Genomic DNA, 17,247 nt, shown 5'->3' on the forward strand with positions numbered 1-17,247 from the left:
CAGCACTGAACCATGAGTTGAAGGTGTATTATTTTTGGATCTAGAAAACTGCAGCTTTTTTTTGTTTTAAAGCTGGGTAGAAATTATCCACATTAATATGACCAAATCTGCTGTTTTATAATGGAAATATTAAAAAAATTGGTTTTCCCCTGTAAAAACTCCATGATGTCATACCACTGGTCTTTCCATGGCACTACAATGACAAATGTAGATTAGGGTAACAAACACGACTACAGACACAGTATCTTAAAAGCCTAAATCTGAAGTACAACAATACAGAATATTTTTCTTATATTAGCACATACAGAAGCTTCAAGAATATTATTAAAAAGTGTACTCGCTGACTATAATTACTTGCTTTTAATAATGGGAACAGCCTGCTGAACACAAGCATCTATTAACTAGTTTTGAAAAAGAAATTCCAACCACACAGCCCAGAGGAAGAACATCAGGGAGCCAAAGGATGATCAGGCACCATTACCCAGTTTGCTACCCGAGCTGTGGTGGTGTCACTGAGGAAGGCATACACTATAAAGAAATCCTTTTAACATAGGCAGCAATTGCAAGACCATTTTGTCACCTTCAGGGACTTTGCAATTCAGATGATTAAAACTTTATAATAAACACCACAGAAGAGATAAATGCCTTGCCCAGATCTAACCTTTACTACACCAATTCAGTAGCAGCTGTCCTCTGATAAATGTCACGAGGTATATATTTGTTCAGTATCCATAAAGCAAAATAAAACTCATAAAGCATAAAGCAAAATAAAACTGATCTCAAGCTCCTATGCCAGGAGACCACACAGGAATACTCTGCAGGTCACCAGGAATAAAGCCAGTCCAGACATCAAATAGACACAAAATATTTCTAAAAAATGTTTCCAGATTTAATAAGTGCCCATTTTGTTGCTGAGTGGAAAGGAAATTTTCTCCTATTTAATCATGTCCAGCAGAGTCCAAAAGCCCGTGGCTGGCATGAGTTTGCTTCTTCAGTTCTTAACAACCCTTTTTGCTGCTAACCCCATACTTGGTACCAATGTGATCATTCTGAGTAACAGCTTTACAGGAGGACAATATTTGACAGATGTTATAATTTTTTATTATTATTGATCTCCAATTAGTTACTATCTGACCATAGATGTAAAAAATCCCTCAGAAACTTTTTCTGGGATTAAACTTGTCACTGTCCAGTCATTCAGTGACATGTCCCAGTGTAGCAAGTAATTTTCTCAAGCAGAATAAACTTCAAAGCAGCAAGAAAAAGAACCAGAAGGATATAATTCTTCTGGCCAGCAATGCAAGCTGGAGCAACAGAGATTTATTAAGGAACTCTTATCTTTTTCTCACTTGTGGGTCACTTTTCAGAGCTTAGGGGAAGAATTAGAAAGCAGTATGGCTTCTGTATTTCATGTCTGCTACAAACACTGTCAGGAGAACCCACATTTTAAAACCACACTCTTTTGACACATGTAAATCTCCTCTCAGGTTGACACTAATCTCAGCTCCACTCCATATTTTACAGAGCCAGAGCCCCAACTGATTATTCACATGATGGCATTTTAATAGAACAAATGATTCTGTGGATGCACATTATCACAACAGGGACAAATTAATGTATTGCTAAAGCCTTTTGTGTAACTGATACAAAGTAACCCACTTCATTAGCAATCTTTTTATATGTCTGTTTACTGAATGAAAAAAAAACAACACAAAGAATCTCATGGTAGGAGCCAAAAACTAAGAGTCTTACAGTAAAAGAACTTGTTTTGAAATGAGAAACAGATGTGCAGCCTTGGTGTTATATTCTTTTTAATAGAATTCTTCACAAAGAAGCCTCAATTGCTGGGTAGAAAGACATTCTGAAAGAGAATCTGACTCCTGGATTGTTTTATAGCATGAAGTTAATATATGGTGAAGTAAGAATACAAAAAAAAACTCCTAATCCCAACAACCTAGCCACTGATGTGAAACTGGCTCACATTTTATGCCTAATTCCTATCACACAACTTTTCAACTTTTTACCAGTATTTACATTTGTCTTGGCTTTTTTTGTTTTCTAAGTAGCTAGCAGCTGCAGTGCTTGAAACACTTCTGTTTTCTTTCCAGGAACAATAAAATAAGAACTTAATACTACCAGATTCATTGTTTACACTAAGATATCTGGGTAGCCTACCTCCAAAACAATGTGGGTGCTGTATTTCACACTCTTCTGGCTCTAAACTCCTTCCACTCAACAAAGACAGCACACACTTCCCCTCAAAGAGGACAGATCCTGCACTAAACATTTCAGAGTCAGAAAAATCACAGAATTCAGTGTTCTATTTAGAAAATTTACATGCCTAGCTGTATTTTTGCACACTGCTAACTATCCAGTCATCACAAGCAAAGCAGAATGAATAGAAAACTACTATGAGTAGTTTTCTACTGGCATGCTGAAAAGAGACATTTCCGTTTCAACAGTTGCTTGGAAAATAAGGAAGACGTGGAAAACCATGCCAGTTAAACCCTTCAAAGCTCATTGTATCTGCTATTAAAACAGGAAGTTTAGTGAAAGACTACAATGCTGTGGAGAACCCTCCTAAGTGGGAAGAGAATAAGATGAAGCACATGAGCTATTGGGATCCTGGGTGTAGGCAGCAGCACAGGCAGCACTGCTACCATTCAAAATCTGATCAGGAGACCCGTAAATCTGGTTTCCTTAGGAAAATCCTCAGCTCCTAGACTCCTGTTCTTTCATGAAGTTCTCAGGTTTTATTGCCACTTGGTCCAAAAAACTTGCAGAGAAAGCTAAGAAACCTAACAAGGTGATCCTGTAATTCATCTATGAAAAAGAATACAACAGAAATGAACTTTTCTAAAGATTGTGTAACGATTTTCCAGGGGCTCAGACAAGACTGGAACAGAGAAGTCTGGCAATGACACATGAGCACAAAGATGATTCTTAAGACACTTCATCTTTTGATAATACTTAATATGTCTATAAGTGGTCACACACACTCGATTAAGTTTTAAGAATAAGACCACAAAAGAAGGTTCTGCAGAAGGTTATATTCCAGGTACAAGCTGAAGAAGGCTGCTCTGAAAATACTGCAAGGTTAGAAACCACCAGGCAAAAGTGGCATATATTTTGGGTCATGTCCAAATAATTAAAACACCCTCTGCATGCACAATTTTCTCCTCACCTTCCCAAAATCAGTATTAAAAATGAAAGCATATCTGTATAAAACCTTGACTAATACAAGTACAATATGCTGAAAATTCATTTAAGAAAGAGACTGCTGTTTAATTTGAAGTAGGAATATGCTTTATTTATATAAATGTGGTTTTGTCTGTTGCTGTTACCTACACTGATTTTGAATTGCAAAGGACAGAAAACTGGAGTATAACTTATTGAAGAATAAGCCCTGAAAGGTCTCAAAAGATTTACTTTGTTTTAGCTTAGGACTTTTCAGTTTCATTTTTTCAATACTGAAAAGGAGAAAAGTGGAGTCCTTAGAAATTTCAGAGCTGTCAGTTTAAGCATGGTCTTGTCAACAGAAGTTCTCTGAAAATAAACTGGATGTGTTTTATATACATGTAACCATTTTTTCCTGATACTAATTGATGGACTAATAATACAGACAAAACTGAGATTTTTATTTTAGCTACTCTTCTCTTTCTAAAATATCTCACAAATTATTTTAAACATAATGGAATCTTCAGATTAAAATCAATATAAGGATGTTCTACTGGACAGTGTACAAGTTTAAGGCATTACCTATCTGAGAGCATCAGTAAATAAAAGTGAAGAGAAAGAAAGAGGTAAAGAGAGAGGGAGAGTAGAAGATAAACATCCTCATTTTAGAGACTGAGAACAGAGGAACAGAAGAGTTTTCAAGTAGACAGAATCATTAGATCATCTGTCGTGACCTCTTTTAATACATGGATATATCCTTCAGCCACCTAACAGCCATCTCTTGCCTGCTCCACGTTTTACACTTGGCAGATATTTACAACTTTATTTATCCCCATTCTGCTTCCTGTCCAGAATTTATGCTGATTAGCTCATCAGCAATTACAACACTTTTGGCTCCAGTTCACACTGGCATTAGTCACTATCTATTGCACAGCCACTGCAGAAACCCCAGTCACAATACTACAATAGTTTAAAATTGGAAGGTATTAAAAAAATACCTGGGAAAAGAGGTAGTACCCATCCCTTTAATCTCATGAGATTAAAAATATAGCTGAAATACAAGTAATACACTGCACTAAATAAGTCAACATATTGAACATTATTAATAGCCACTAATATTAAAGAAGAGTTTATGTTCCAGCCAGGAACATGGGAGGAGTTCTTTTGTTTGTTTTTTTGTTTTGTTGGGTTTTCTTTAAACTTGAAGGGATTCCTAAGCTTACAAGTATAAAATCTAGGCATAAATGGTAGACATGAAGCATTAATATTTTCTTTGACAAACATGCATTGACTCCTTGGAATACCTGAACAACAAGTAAAGGATTAGAAGGCATTAGGGTGAAAGTAAGCAAAAACCTTACGGAAGTAAAAAGAACAATTACAAGTTACTCATATCCAGCAAAATTAACAACTGACCTTTTAAGATTCAGACAGAAACCTACAGAATGCGGGTTGAACTGTTTCTACATTTAGTAATGGCAGGATGAGCAGCATCATCACATCACCACGACATGCTGCATGTTCCCAGTTTTTATTCAGTTCTGTATTCTCTGTTTTTGTAATTCCTATCTGAGAGCCCCTCAGCAAGTACATACTTCAAGTATTTTAATTAAATTCTTACTGATACAAAAGGAATTCTGTAACAGCTTCCCAGAAAGAGTTGACAAGACAGCATTAAGCTACTATTAGAATAACTAATTAAAAACAGTATTCCAAACACAGATACCAGACGGGTCAGTACCAGATAACTGGCAATGCAGTCTCTCTTTCCTACTGACTGGTAGTCCTTTACTTTGTAGTAATTCTAGTTACAACGTAACAGAACTCAGGAAACATGAAACACTGAAAAAACAACAAAAACATTCCAAGACCCATAAAATTTAAACGCAACAGAAATACAACCTTTCAGAAATATGAATCAATGCTTTTTTAAAAATTTCAGGTTTCTTCCCCTTAAAAATGGTACTTCAAGGTTAAACTTAAAAAAGGGAAAATATTCATGGTGTAGAAACTGAGTGTAGTACTTTCACTTGAAGACTTCACTTAATTATGTGGGGTTTTTTAGTCCAGTAACACAGATTTCTACTTAATATGGACTTCAAAAACCATTCTCTCCCACTTACAACTGCCTACAATCATATTCTACATCCATTTAAGATCACTGAACAACTACTGGAATATATTTTTCCTTCTGTTACTGCTATTTAACTTGGAGACCAGCAAACTAGTGAACACCACAGAGCAGCCAGTCACACCAGCTGCTTCTTGGACCAAATTCTGGGATTCTCTGCACCACAGCTTTGATTCTACTATCTAACATGGTAAGCTGCCACATCAGCATAAACTGACATGCTAGTTCACTTCAACATCCGGAAACACTTAACAAATTCACCAAATAAAAGAAACACAGACTAACGATATTGTTTGTTTTCTTCTCTGAAGGGCAAAAGTGTGTTACTTATTACTAAAAAGCTATTCTTAATCTAGAAACTTTACTATTCTGAAACCAAAAGTAGTAACAACAGAATTACTGATTTTTCTGGAGCGAAAGGAGGAGAGAATAAAACAAGTTTCAGAGATTTCAATGTTCTTTGTTCCTTTTTTTCACCTCTCCTCTCTCCCTCTCAAGAAACCTTCTTAATAATTTAATTGATAGAGTTCCAGACTTCTATTGCTAAGAACACAATACTGAAGAATGGCTCCTGAACAAACTTTGCAGTAAAACTTAGCTATCTACTCCACTGTGTCACGAAGACAAAACCCCCAACCCTAGCGATCTGGGGAGGAATGTTGTTTTACTTTGTTACTTGAACCATTTTCTATGCCAAGTTGTATTTAAACTCCCTAGGATATCTAATGGTTGCATCTGTTATCCAGTAAGAAACTATCTTACAGACAGACAAATGGGTTGGCTAAAGATAATTATCTTAGGATGAGGTAGTGGGCAAGAAAAACTGGTTTTGCTCATTAAAACATGAAAGATGCAAACCTGCAGTTTTCAACATTTAAATACAGTTGCAAATACTGACACTCAAACACTTTGACACTGGCATACAGCTTCTAGCTTCTGAGAGGCTAACGTTCACTTATTCTAGAAGCAGAAGCTTTGAAAATGCATCTTCCTCTCAGAGCCCTGGATGCAAAACAATTCCTCTCCCATGTGAAAATATTCAATGGGTTGTTCAGTCACACAAGAAACAAATAAATCTTTAACTTTTTATAAACTAGGTCAATTCTTAATACTGATAAATACACTAACAGTGTAAACTAACAATGTCTTATCCATATGTGTGGAGAAGCACACTACTTTCTTCTCTTTAAGAGAAGTAGTAAGTAATAAAGGCAGTAAATCAGCCCCTGTTGTAACTCCAGCTAAATTATGACAGAGAATAAAAGAGAGTAGTCGAAAAGAAAAAGGTATCCCGAGTTGTTTTATACATGCTACATTTATCTTAGTTGAAAAAAACATAACAAAGCAATAAATTTATTAAGAAGCTATTTCTGAAATAAGATGGAAGTTAAAATGAAACATAATAGAATGGCTAAAAGCAACTGTTCATTAAAGATTTCTAGCACCATCGTGTCTGGTGGAGGGGAAAAGAGGACTTTTTTTTTAAGCCTCTCTTCTGTTGACTTTGGGAGCTGTTTGGTGTCAACAATTTATGTTACCTATGAAATGTCAATAAACCTTCATCGCACAACTGAATAACTGATGTGACACATTCATCACACAGAATCACTTAGGTTGAAAAAGACCTTGAAGATCATTGGGTCCAACCATTAGCTCTACTCTCCCAAGCCCAGCACTCAGCCATATCCCCAAGCACCACATCGAGACGACATTTAAATACCTCCCGGGATGGTGACTCAACCACCTCCCTGGGCAGCCTGTTCCAGTGTCTGACAACCCTTCCAGTGAAAATGTTCTTCCTCATGTCTAGTCTCAACCTCCCCTGGCTCAGCTTGAGGTCATTTCCTCTTGTTCTATCAGCAGTTACTTGTGAGAAGAGAACGGCCCCTACGTCTTTACAACATCCTTCCAGGCAGTTGCAGAGAGTGATTGAGGTCTCCCCTCAGCCTCCTTTTCTTCAGACTGAGCAGCCCCAGTTCCCTCAGCCCCTTCTCATAAGACTTGTTCTCAAGGCCCTTCACCAGCTTCATTGCCCTTCTTTGGACACACTCCAGCACCTTGATGTCTTTCTTGTACTGAGGTGCCCAAAAGAAGTAATTTCTAACTCTTACCATCTCGACAAAACAGGGCCAACACATGGGAGTGTCAACCTGCTTTCTGAATTTGGGTAAACGATATAAGATTGAACATAAACATGTTCTCTCTTTTCCAAGGTTCCTTCTGTTTACAGCCTTTATTGTGGTGCTGTTATGTGTAAGACACTTTATTTGGTACTACTGCCTCCACATAGGATTAGTTATGAAGTTTCCAGTCATCATGATGGACTAAGCAAGGAGTAACAAGACACAACTTCACTGAGTTACATGTACTTCATTAACATCATGGTTGGTTTTTTTCAGATACAGGACAAAGATAATGAGCTGTCTCCCACCTTACTAGATTTCAGTGTTGTTGTTATTTTAAGTTCCATTTTCCAGTTATCATCCATCCTTTCTTTGCAGACACTGCTCCACCTTCCCCAATGTGCAAAACTGAATACACCACAGATTCCACACCCTTTTATCCACAAAACAGGATAGTGCTCCAAGTTAACATTCCTTTTAAGATTTCTGAGGCTTCTGGTCACATTTGTCCTCTGAGAGAACAAAAACCCCATCATAATGGTCACATTACCTTGGTAATAATTTCTTAGTGTGTGATGTAGCATTCTTACTACATATCACAGCTCCCTTCTGCTAGTGTCCTTTTACTTGGGATAATCTACTTTTCATTTTGTTGACTTACAATAAAAATTCAGTTGTTTTTTTTTTAAATAGTAAGACCAGGCACTATTTTTAAGAATGTACATCTTTTAGGCAGTAATAAAACCATCCTCTGTGACTAATTTTGAAAATATGTGTAATTTAAATTCTCTCACTGAAGTTACAATTGATATCCAGAGAGCTAAAGACTGCCTTGAGGTTTCAGAAGTCATGGGCAAGATAATCCTCCCTTGTGCTCCCTCCAGGTAAAATGACATTTTTTCAAAGAGGAAAATAATTTATCTAAGTCACTTTTTGTAACACAATTTTCCAAATCACCGTAAGTGTAAGAAAAGTATTACATTTAACTCAGAATGCTGAAAATACATCTTGGTATATTAATGATGGATTCTTTAAGGCTGAATGAAATCTATCCAATACTAATCCAGAAGCTGCACTGTACATAGAAGTGTCAAATGTTAGCAGATGCGGGAAATGAAGTTGTAAATGGACTCACACAGACAATGTTTCAGCACAGCAACAGAAACAACTCTTTTAAAACATTCTTTCAAATTTTTGCAGTGTTCATTCCTGAAGTACGAGCATTTCTCCCCAGTTCCTCCATTATTGCTGCAAGCTACACAAGTTAGCTTTTTTTAGTACAGCAAAAGCCAAGACTTTTTTTCCCCCCCATGACTTATGCACCTCTAATATCAACACAATACTTGAATTGAGAAATGTATATAAAAAGACTCAAAACTATTTCACTGACAGATCTTGCAACATGCTGTCACTGGGAGAAGGCAAATATGAAAGACTTTTCTCAGTGCAACTCAAACAAATGTGACGGGTCTTGCTGGAATCAAAATAAAAATTACCTCAACTGAAAAAAATCACTAAGTTACAGAACAGTACAGGTTAGTGTCATAACTGATCAGAACCATTTAAAGTAAAAAGCAGTTAGCAGATGAGAACAATAAAAGCATTATTGTGTCTACATGATGATAGATTTCAAGACTGAAACACTCATAAATAACTTACGCAACACAGGCACTTAGTGAATGTCACAGCAAAAGCGTTTAACATATTCCTGGGATGTTAAAAAGGAAAAACATCTGCAAGGGTAGAGAAATATCTTGACTGAAAACAGAAATTGCAACCAAGTGCCTAAAATACCATTTCATGCCCGATCCTGGTGTCTATCCCTTCATGAAACGCAATGAAATTGAAAAACACATAAAGGTTAGTTAATAAAATGACCCAGTGGTTAAAAAATTACAAGGTTAAGCTGCTCAGTTTTTCAGAATAATGCATAGAAAGTTGAGAAAGGACTTGAAAATTAGTAGATAAAGTTACATGGCTTTTATTTCTTTTAATTCTGCGGTGCAGACAATTATATATCAGAATAATTTTGTAGGGAAAGGAACAAAATATCTTTAAGGAAAATAAGCTGGCTTTCTAGAACATGGATGATACATGTGAACTCTGGAGGAAATAATCTGTGAGCTATATATAAGACATAGAGGGTATCTGTATGTCCAAGTTGGTTAGCAACAATAATATTTTCTAACACTAAATTCTGAATCTCTGAGGTCTCCTGGTTCATTCCATGACAAACAAGGAGATGAGCAATCACAGGAAAAGTTCATTACCTTCCTTAAAACATAAACACTGGCATTAAGAAATATATGTATTTTAACATTCATATTTCAACGCTTTAGCCAGTGGCCTGCAAGGATCAGGTAGTACAGGATCAGCACTACTCTACTTTTCTACAGGATTTTAATGTCTCTCACCATAATATTATGAGCAAGTATCTCCACCATTTTGCTCCCAACAGAGTAAACAGGCAGCTTAATTAGCACGTGCTCATGCAGAGCTAGAATAAGACAGAGGGGGAAATCATACAGGGAAAATTTGGCCCAGAATAAAAATAGACTGGTTTCCTGCTGCGACCATCCCAAAATTCCTGAACAATTGCCTGTGGGAAGCCTCCCTGGCATGCAGCCTGTTCAGGACAATTCTGGGTAAGGAATATAGCTGGCTGCTTGGACGTCTGGGCTCTTCGGTTTCAAAAACAGAGAAATGAAGTCATGACTGGAGTCAAAATGAAATGAAATCTAATCTCTAAACATGCAGATCATTAGCAGCTTCTCCTAAGTCATCCAGCTGTACTGGATGGTTCAAGAATGTACTGGAAATTTCTTTTTAAATTCCTAATTCATTAGTTTTATGTTTTAAGAATGACAGAGTGACACAAGCTGAAGAAAGAGAATGCACAAAAAAGAAAGAAGAAAATTAAGGTACCAACAAATTCCATTCCATCAGAAAAAACACTTCTCTCCTGCTCTAAGTTTGAATCTATAGTAAATCTGACAGAGATCAGGATGAAATTATGCTAAATCACTGCATTAAAAAAAATCCAAAACCAACACACAGACGACAATTAAACTGCAATTGGATTTGTCATTTCAAAGGATTAGCATCAGATTTCCAGATAATACAGGGTGACATGTTCTTAAGCTAATAAACAGAAAGTTAGCAAAGTAAACAGACGCTGTGCTTCTACTGTAAGGAAATCCATGCGCCAATGAAGCAACCTTTTCAGTACAGAAGTAATTTAATACCCAAACCACATGAAAAGTGATCTCTCTGGGAATAGCACAGCTGCTAAAATCCAAGTCAGTTTTTATTAAATCATCAAGTCTGTTTATGTAAAACAGGGCTTTCTTAAAATGAACTCCGAGAGGAAATTATTTGCTAACAAAAAATTGATAACTGCATTAATTTTATGTACATGTATGTATGTTTTTATTTTTTTAATATATCGATACGTCCTGCATTCTAGCAGTTTAACTTCTCAGGCTTCACCATCAAAGTTTTTCCTTTTTTTTTTTCCTTACATATAAGTAGTTTTTTGAACTAAATTACTTTAGGTAACACGTATAGAATTTCTGCAAGCCACACTTCTGGAAAAGATGAGAAAATAATCACTTTTAGCAACTGCTGAGCTTCCAGCTATTCAAGAGCATAGAAAAGTGTTTCTAAAAATAACAGCAGTTTTGAGTTTAGTGCTTCAACTTTTGAGGACAAAATGGACATTAATAGTCCTTCAGAGCTTGTCAAAGCTCTAAAGCTCTCTCTAGCCTAGAGAAATAAGGAACACTGCGGAAGAAGAAATTGTGCAAGTCCTCAAAAAAATGATAGTGCCTCAAAAGCTTTTGATGGCTGTTTGAAAGAAGGACAAGAGCAGCGAAAAGAGCGGAAAGAACTTCCTGCAGCAAGTCTCTAGGTACATAAAAGTGAACTAAATTCATGGCACTCCCAAGCAGGCCAAATCATGAGTCAAAACCTCTGAATCTTCATATTGAGATATCCCAGTCAAAACTTCTTGAACTTGCATTACAAGGCCACAGAAAACTTGCCAGAAAAAACTTTTCAAGGCCACAGCAGAGGAAAACAATCCAAGACTGCAGAGGAGGCCTCACACAGACACATCAGTGGGCTGCCCTAGTGTTCTGGCAAGACAGAGCTCAGATCCAAGCAACAGCTGTGAATCCATTAGGTGACTCAGGACTGTCAGCACTAACATCCAAATCAAACAGCCTTTTCAATAAAGAAATGTTACAGAAGGCATTTTTTTTCTCAAGTGTTCTTTATATTTTTGGTTTTTATCATAAGACAGAAATTTAGACAACTTTGCATATTTTATAACAACACTAAGTTCAATAAAGCTAAAAAGATATTTATTTAACAAACATCAGAAATAATTTCTTAAGCAACTACAAACAGCTTTATTTCTCAGCTTTATTTCTCTCTACAAAGCTAAAAGATATTGACAGAATTTAAACTGTGACAATGTGATAAACTCTTCAGAAATGTGTTGGCCCTCATCTCTGCTTGGTTTCTTTAGCTAAGACTAGAATCTTTACATGGAGAGAGCATGCTAATAGGTGATGCCAAACAAAGTTGGAAAAGAGCTAAAGAAGAAGGTTATGAGGGCAAAGGAACCTTACCTGAAGTGAGAACAGATTCCAAGCCCTAAACAAGTAAGAGAAAATACCAAATACAAAGCAGTCCTCAGGACCCCCAGACTGACCCAGAGCAAGAACATTCTGTACATACAAATGAAGTACAGACAAAGCCATACTTACTTTGGTTGAACAGGCTGTGCACTTATCAAATGCCAGGCTGACTGGGAGAACGTTATCAAATCTTGATAAAAATCCACGGATCTGGAATATGAAAAAATTTACAATACTATTTGATAATTACAAAGAATATTCCCCATGAACTGGACACATACTGGACCCATTCAATAAAATGATATAGAACAGATGTCACTAAGCTAATACTGTTCTAACACAGTGACCCCTTGTAACACCTGTACTAAATTTATGCTCAACATATATTACTGTTTTTCTCTATACAAAAATGGCACAACTATCTAAATGCAACACCATTTACACATAAGTAGAGAGACAGCACCACCTGGAGCTTGATTTTTCTGATTGCAAAGTTTGAGCAAAAATAAAAGGTCATTGTTACCAGTTAAACACTTTTTTCTCCCATCTCTCTAACACATAATCTGAAAACTTAGCTGTCATGCATTCCTAAACTATACTGCTAATTCAATAGTATCGATTTTTAAATTCCAAACCATTTTTTTCTGGTAACAAACACTGAAAACACATGGGAGCAGGGTTTGGTCACTTAGACTGAGTACTGATCTTCATCTTTATTCTGTGCTTGCACAGGTCTACTACAATGAAGCGATGTCACTAAGAACAGAACTGAAATAGCTCTGCAATACAAATAATAATGCCTTAATGCCTTAATATTGACATCTATTGTGGCAAATACTTCCAATATGAACTCCACACATTTACTGCAGTTGAAAAGTCACAAACTACAGAAGCCAATAGCTTATCCTTTAAAGGATAAACCCTATCCCTAACCAAACCCTAACACTAACTCTGACTTCACAGAGGCCATAATTCCCCCTACTGTGATGTCATGGCCACACATTTAATACAATGTCATATGGCCTCCAGACTGTGACATCTTGAGCAGCAGAATCAAGACTGCTGTTTTGCATCATAAATACATTAATATTTTGGAGAACTGCTATAATAATTGTGAGTTGGCTGGATTTAAAAAAAAACAAAACAACACAACAATTTCAAACTCAGAAGAGATTTTAAAAGTGAACAAAAGTAACTCTGAGATGCTCATATTGTCAGCTCTGATGTGGAATAGAGAAGTCAGAGGTTGCCTTATTCCCCTACTGTCTGCTCCAAATAAATTCCTGCTAAGCAGGTAGCAGGAATTGTGTGTCCACAAATAGGACACACACAGTGCCAAGAATACAATTACCTTAGCCTGTGTGATGGATAATTTTTTTTTCTGCTGTTTTTGTTTGCTTGTTTAAACAGAGAGTAGGTTCCTTTGGAGAATAGAATCAGCACAGAATATGTGTCTGTCAGGGAGGTGAAGTCTGCAGTGCTTGCCTTGTCTCAGTTCCCAGCTTATAAACAAAAGCATTTACTCACAAAATATTTACCTGATGAGGAACCAGTCCAAGAGAAGTAGGTGGTTCATTCATCCTATCATCACTACTGCTGGCCACAGCATAACCACTGCCAAAAATCCAAGAAGGAAAATTGGAATAGGACAACATAGTAAATAGTCAACATTTCCAGTAAACTTCAAGACATTTTGTTACAGCTTACATTTTAGAATCTGGAAAGGAAACTATCTGGAAAGTCTGTTTCATAGTGACTAACATTCAGCATGGGAATACAAAACCCCCTTTTTCAAAATCTGTCTTAGATTTTGTGTGGTAATACACTCATGTTCAACTTCTAACTCACTTTTTCATTCACAGATTTTTAAAGACAAAAAACAAGCCTAAATTTCAGGTTACAGAATTTCAGAGTAATTTCTGTGCCTAATCCACTTGATTTTGATTAAGATTTTGCAACATTTGACTTACCTTGAAGGCCTTCACGTGCTAAATGTAGTTCTGATAACTCCTCATTACACTCAAACACTGATCTGATTAAAGGACTGCCAAGATCCACTAACAGGAACACTTGCTTCTTTTGAAATATTCTCAGTACTTTTCTACTTTTAAAGTCAGAAAGAGAGAAACCTCCCACCTTCCAAGATAAAAACTTAAGATGTTGTTAATCAGTTCTCTCTTAAACACTGTTAAATTACAGTAGTATCGTAGATATGACTTATACATTATATTAATTCACAGGCAACATTACATCTTATAAAACTGTCCCTCTTCGTGTGTACTTTCTCCTCCTTCTCCCAGAAATTCTATTAAATACATCTTATTTCTCAAAGACCTTTTGAACACCAATCCTTGTCTCAGAAATTACTCACCCTTCTGGATGCTGTAAAACAGAAACCATTAATTCCACTGCAAGAGCTCCAGCTACCATGGCTAATCCAGGTCGACTGACCGTGCACTGCTGATCCAATGTCCGATCCCTGGTGGACTACAAAGACAAACAATTCCAAAAGAAAGGAAAAGGTAACTCAAAAGTAACTAGGTGTCCTACTACACAAAACATCTTTGGTTCTGTGCAATTAGTTTTTTTGATCTTCCAAATAAAATATGAGCTATTTCTTGATCATGTGAACATGAACATAAAACAAGCTTCTTTATGAAATACAATTTAAAGGAAATAAAAATTCAAGTCACAACAAAAGAGATACAGAATCATCCCTTGCATAAGGTTCTACTCACATCCCCTGGTGCCACAACATCGTTGCAGAAGTAGCAGCCCAGTTTATAGCCAGGGATATTTGAAAAAAGTGATGATCCCAAAAGATCAGAAGAACCAGAGGCATTGCTGAGACATGAGTCACCCGATTCTTGCTGTTTTGGTTTCTTTAGTCCGTGTCTCATAACAACAAATGTGTCAAATCCCAAGGCAGCATTGATGACCAACTGCGAAAAATACAGAGAGGACAACAGATTTTAAGTGAGCCAAAAGGGGAGGGGGACAAAAGGCCTCAAGGTTTTATTTGCTGTAGATTTAAGGAAAAAAACAACCAAACACCTACATGCTGCAGATGGACAGACAACCTATTAACCGCATATCTATCACCCTAGCCATAAACAACAGATTTTCTGACAGGTGCAACATTCCAGCTTGTGAAGCATTTAGAAAAACCAAAACCAAACCCAAAGTCTGCCTCAGAAATCCCCAAACCATTACCTTTTTTGCTGTCTTTCAGGGAAATTTGATACAAATTAATTACTCCCTCTGTTACACAAACCTACATACACTTGCTGAGAAAAGAAAAAAAGGAATTCCACAAATATCTTGTGCATCTGAAGCCAGGTTCACATCAACTAACATTCAGTGTCTCACGAGTTACTGAAACTGCTACGCACTGTTATGAATTAACACCCATATATCCAAATTTGGACCAATATTCATATAATTGTTAGTAGCATTGTTGGAAAAACTTCTTCTGGTTCCAGCTCAGAATTTATTTTCAAATTTTCTGCATATTCTATGTAGTCATATTCTCTCACTGCTAAAATGCCTCAATTGCCATTTAAGTACAACAGTGGCTATCAATAGCAAGTTTTCATGTTGTTTGAAATCTTATATGAAACTCTTTTCAGTTCACTGTGATTTGACACACAGTTAATTGAACATTCCTATGTGACAAAGCAATGAAGCACAACTCTATTAAGCCAAAAATTTCTGCTCAGTGATGAAAGCAATTTATGATTACTTATGGTCTTCATATGCATGTGTTTAGTCACAGGGGGAGCACAAGCAGCTGTGTTTCACAATGAAACTGTCATCATTTTCCCCATTCTCTTCAGGTTGTGACAACTGCTTAGAGCAAACTGAAGCTATAGATGTTATGACCAAAATACCATAAACCCAATATGCCAACTACCAGATTAGAGGCAATGAGTTAAATCTAGCGAAAAGCAAAACCAATCATACAATAATGACTGTAGCCAGTAAAATATAAAGGAAGATACTATACTGCTTCATATGCAGATATTTTAGATAGAAATTACAGTACAACAGTTTGTTTAAATTCTTATAGCGAGGAGCTATTAAAAGAGGGACTTCGAGGGAAGCTGTCAAGAATTAGCCATCTTAACTAGTAAGCTTGTGAGTTTCATCATCATTCTTGGTATTTCAAATGATGTCTGGATATCCCCTTTTTTTGCAGTTTATTCTTTCCTCAGTCCTGAAGCAGAATCTTGCTGTTGAGCCTGTGGTAGCACAGCCAGTCTGACAGCAAACAATTAAAAGACTTCATCTTCTCACTACATCTTCCTGTAAAACCTGAAGGTAGCATTCCACTTGCAAAACGTGAATAACATGGCACAGCTGGTATTAGCAGAAATTAACAATATGGCTAAACACTTCCCACTGCAGTAAGCTGTTTCTTTCTTCAGTTTAGTGTCCAGCAACTACCTGAATCTAACCGATTAACCATCAAACAAACAAAAAAAATCTGTTTTGGATAAAAAGACTACGGAAGAGAGTATGTTTTGGCACGTGTTTCAAAAAAAAAAAAAAAGATAGAATTTTACAAGTTCCAGTGCTCAGTAGAAATAAGGATTTAATGTCTGACACAAGGATTTAAGTTGAGTTGTGTTTCTCTAAAATACTTATTGTGGGAGGAAGACTTCAGGAAGACCTGGACAGGCTGGAGAGTTGGGCAGGGAGAAACCTGATGAAATTCAACAAGGGCAAGTGTAGAGTCTTGCATTTGGGGAAGAACAACCCCATGTACTAGTATAGGTTGGGGGCTGAGCTGCTGGAGAGCAGGGTAGGAGAAAGGGACTGGGGGGTCCTGGTGGACAGGAGGATGACCATGAGCCAGCAATGTGCCCTTGTGGCCAAGAAGGCCAATGGCCTCCTCAGGTGTATTAGAAAGGGGGTGGTTAGTAGGTCAAGAGAGGTTCTCCTCCCCCTCTATTCTGCCTTGGTGAGGCTGCATCTGGAATATTGGGTCCAGGTCTAGGCCCCTCAGTTCAAGGACAGGGAACTGCTTGATAGAGTCCAGTGCAGAGCCACAAAGATGATGAAGGGAGTGGAACATCTCCCTGACAAGGAAAGGCTGAGGGAGTTTGGTCTCTTTGGCTTAGAGAAGAAGAGGCTGAGAGGCAACCCCATTAACATTTGTAAATATGTTAAG

At 37.0% G+C, this 17,247-nt stretch overlaps 2 protein-coding genes across 14 annotated transcripts in view; both read right to left on the reverse strand.

The window, feature by feature from the left end:
• TSEN2 (tRNA splicing endonuclease subunit 2) overlaps positions 1-17,247 on the reverse strand; it is a 603,350-nt gene that overhangs the window by 585,867 nt on the left and 236 nt on the right. The window lies entirely within an intron of this gene.
• The window catches only part of ATG7 (autophagy related 7), a 119,694-nt gene that overhangs the window by 80,415 nt on the left and 22,032 nt on the right, over positions 1-17,247 (reverse strand). For all 11 annotated transcript variants that reach the window (XM_051627082.1, XM_051627089.1, XM_051627088.1 and 8 more), the window contains exons 14-17: positions 14,813-15,016; positions 14,446-14,561; positions 13,613-13,688; positions 12,204-12,284 (exon numbers count right to left, since the gene is read on the reverse strand). In XM_051627082.1, coding sequence (XP_051483042.1) covers positions 12,204-12,284; positions 13,613-13,688; positions 14,446-14,561; positions 14,813-15,016 — 477 coding nt within the window. The remainder of the gene's footprint in view (positions 1-12,203; positions 12,285-13,612; positions 13,689-14,445; positions 14,562-14,812; positions 15,017-17,247) is intronic.

This window comes from Apus apus, chromosome 9, assembly GCF_020740795.1.
Source record: "Apus apus isolate bApuApu2 chromosome 9, bApuApu2.pri.cur, whole genome shotgun sequence".
Taxonomy (NCBI): domain Eukaryota; kingdom Metazoa; phylum Chordata; class Aves; order Apodiformes; family Apodidae; genus Apus; species Apus apus.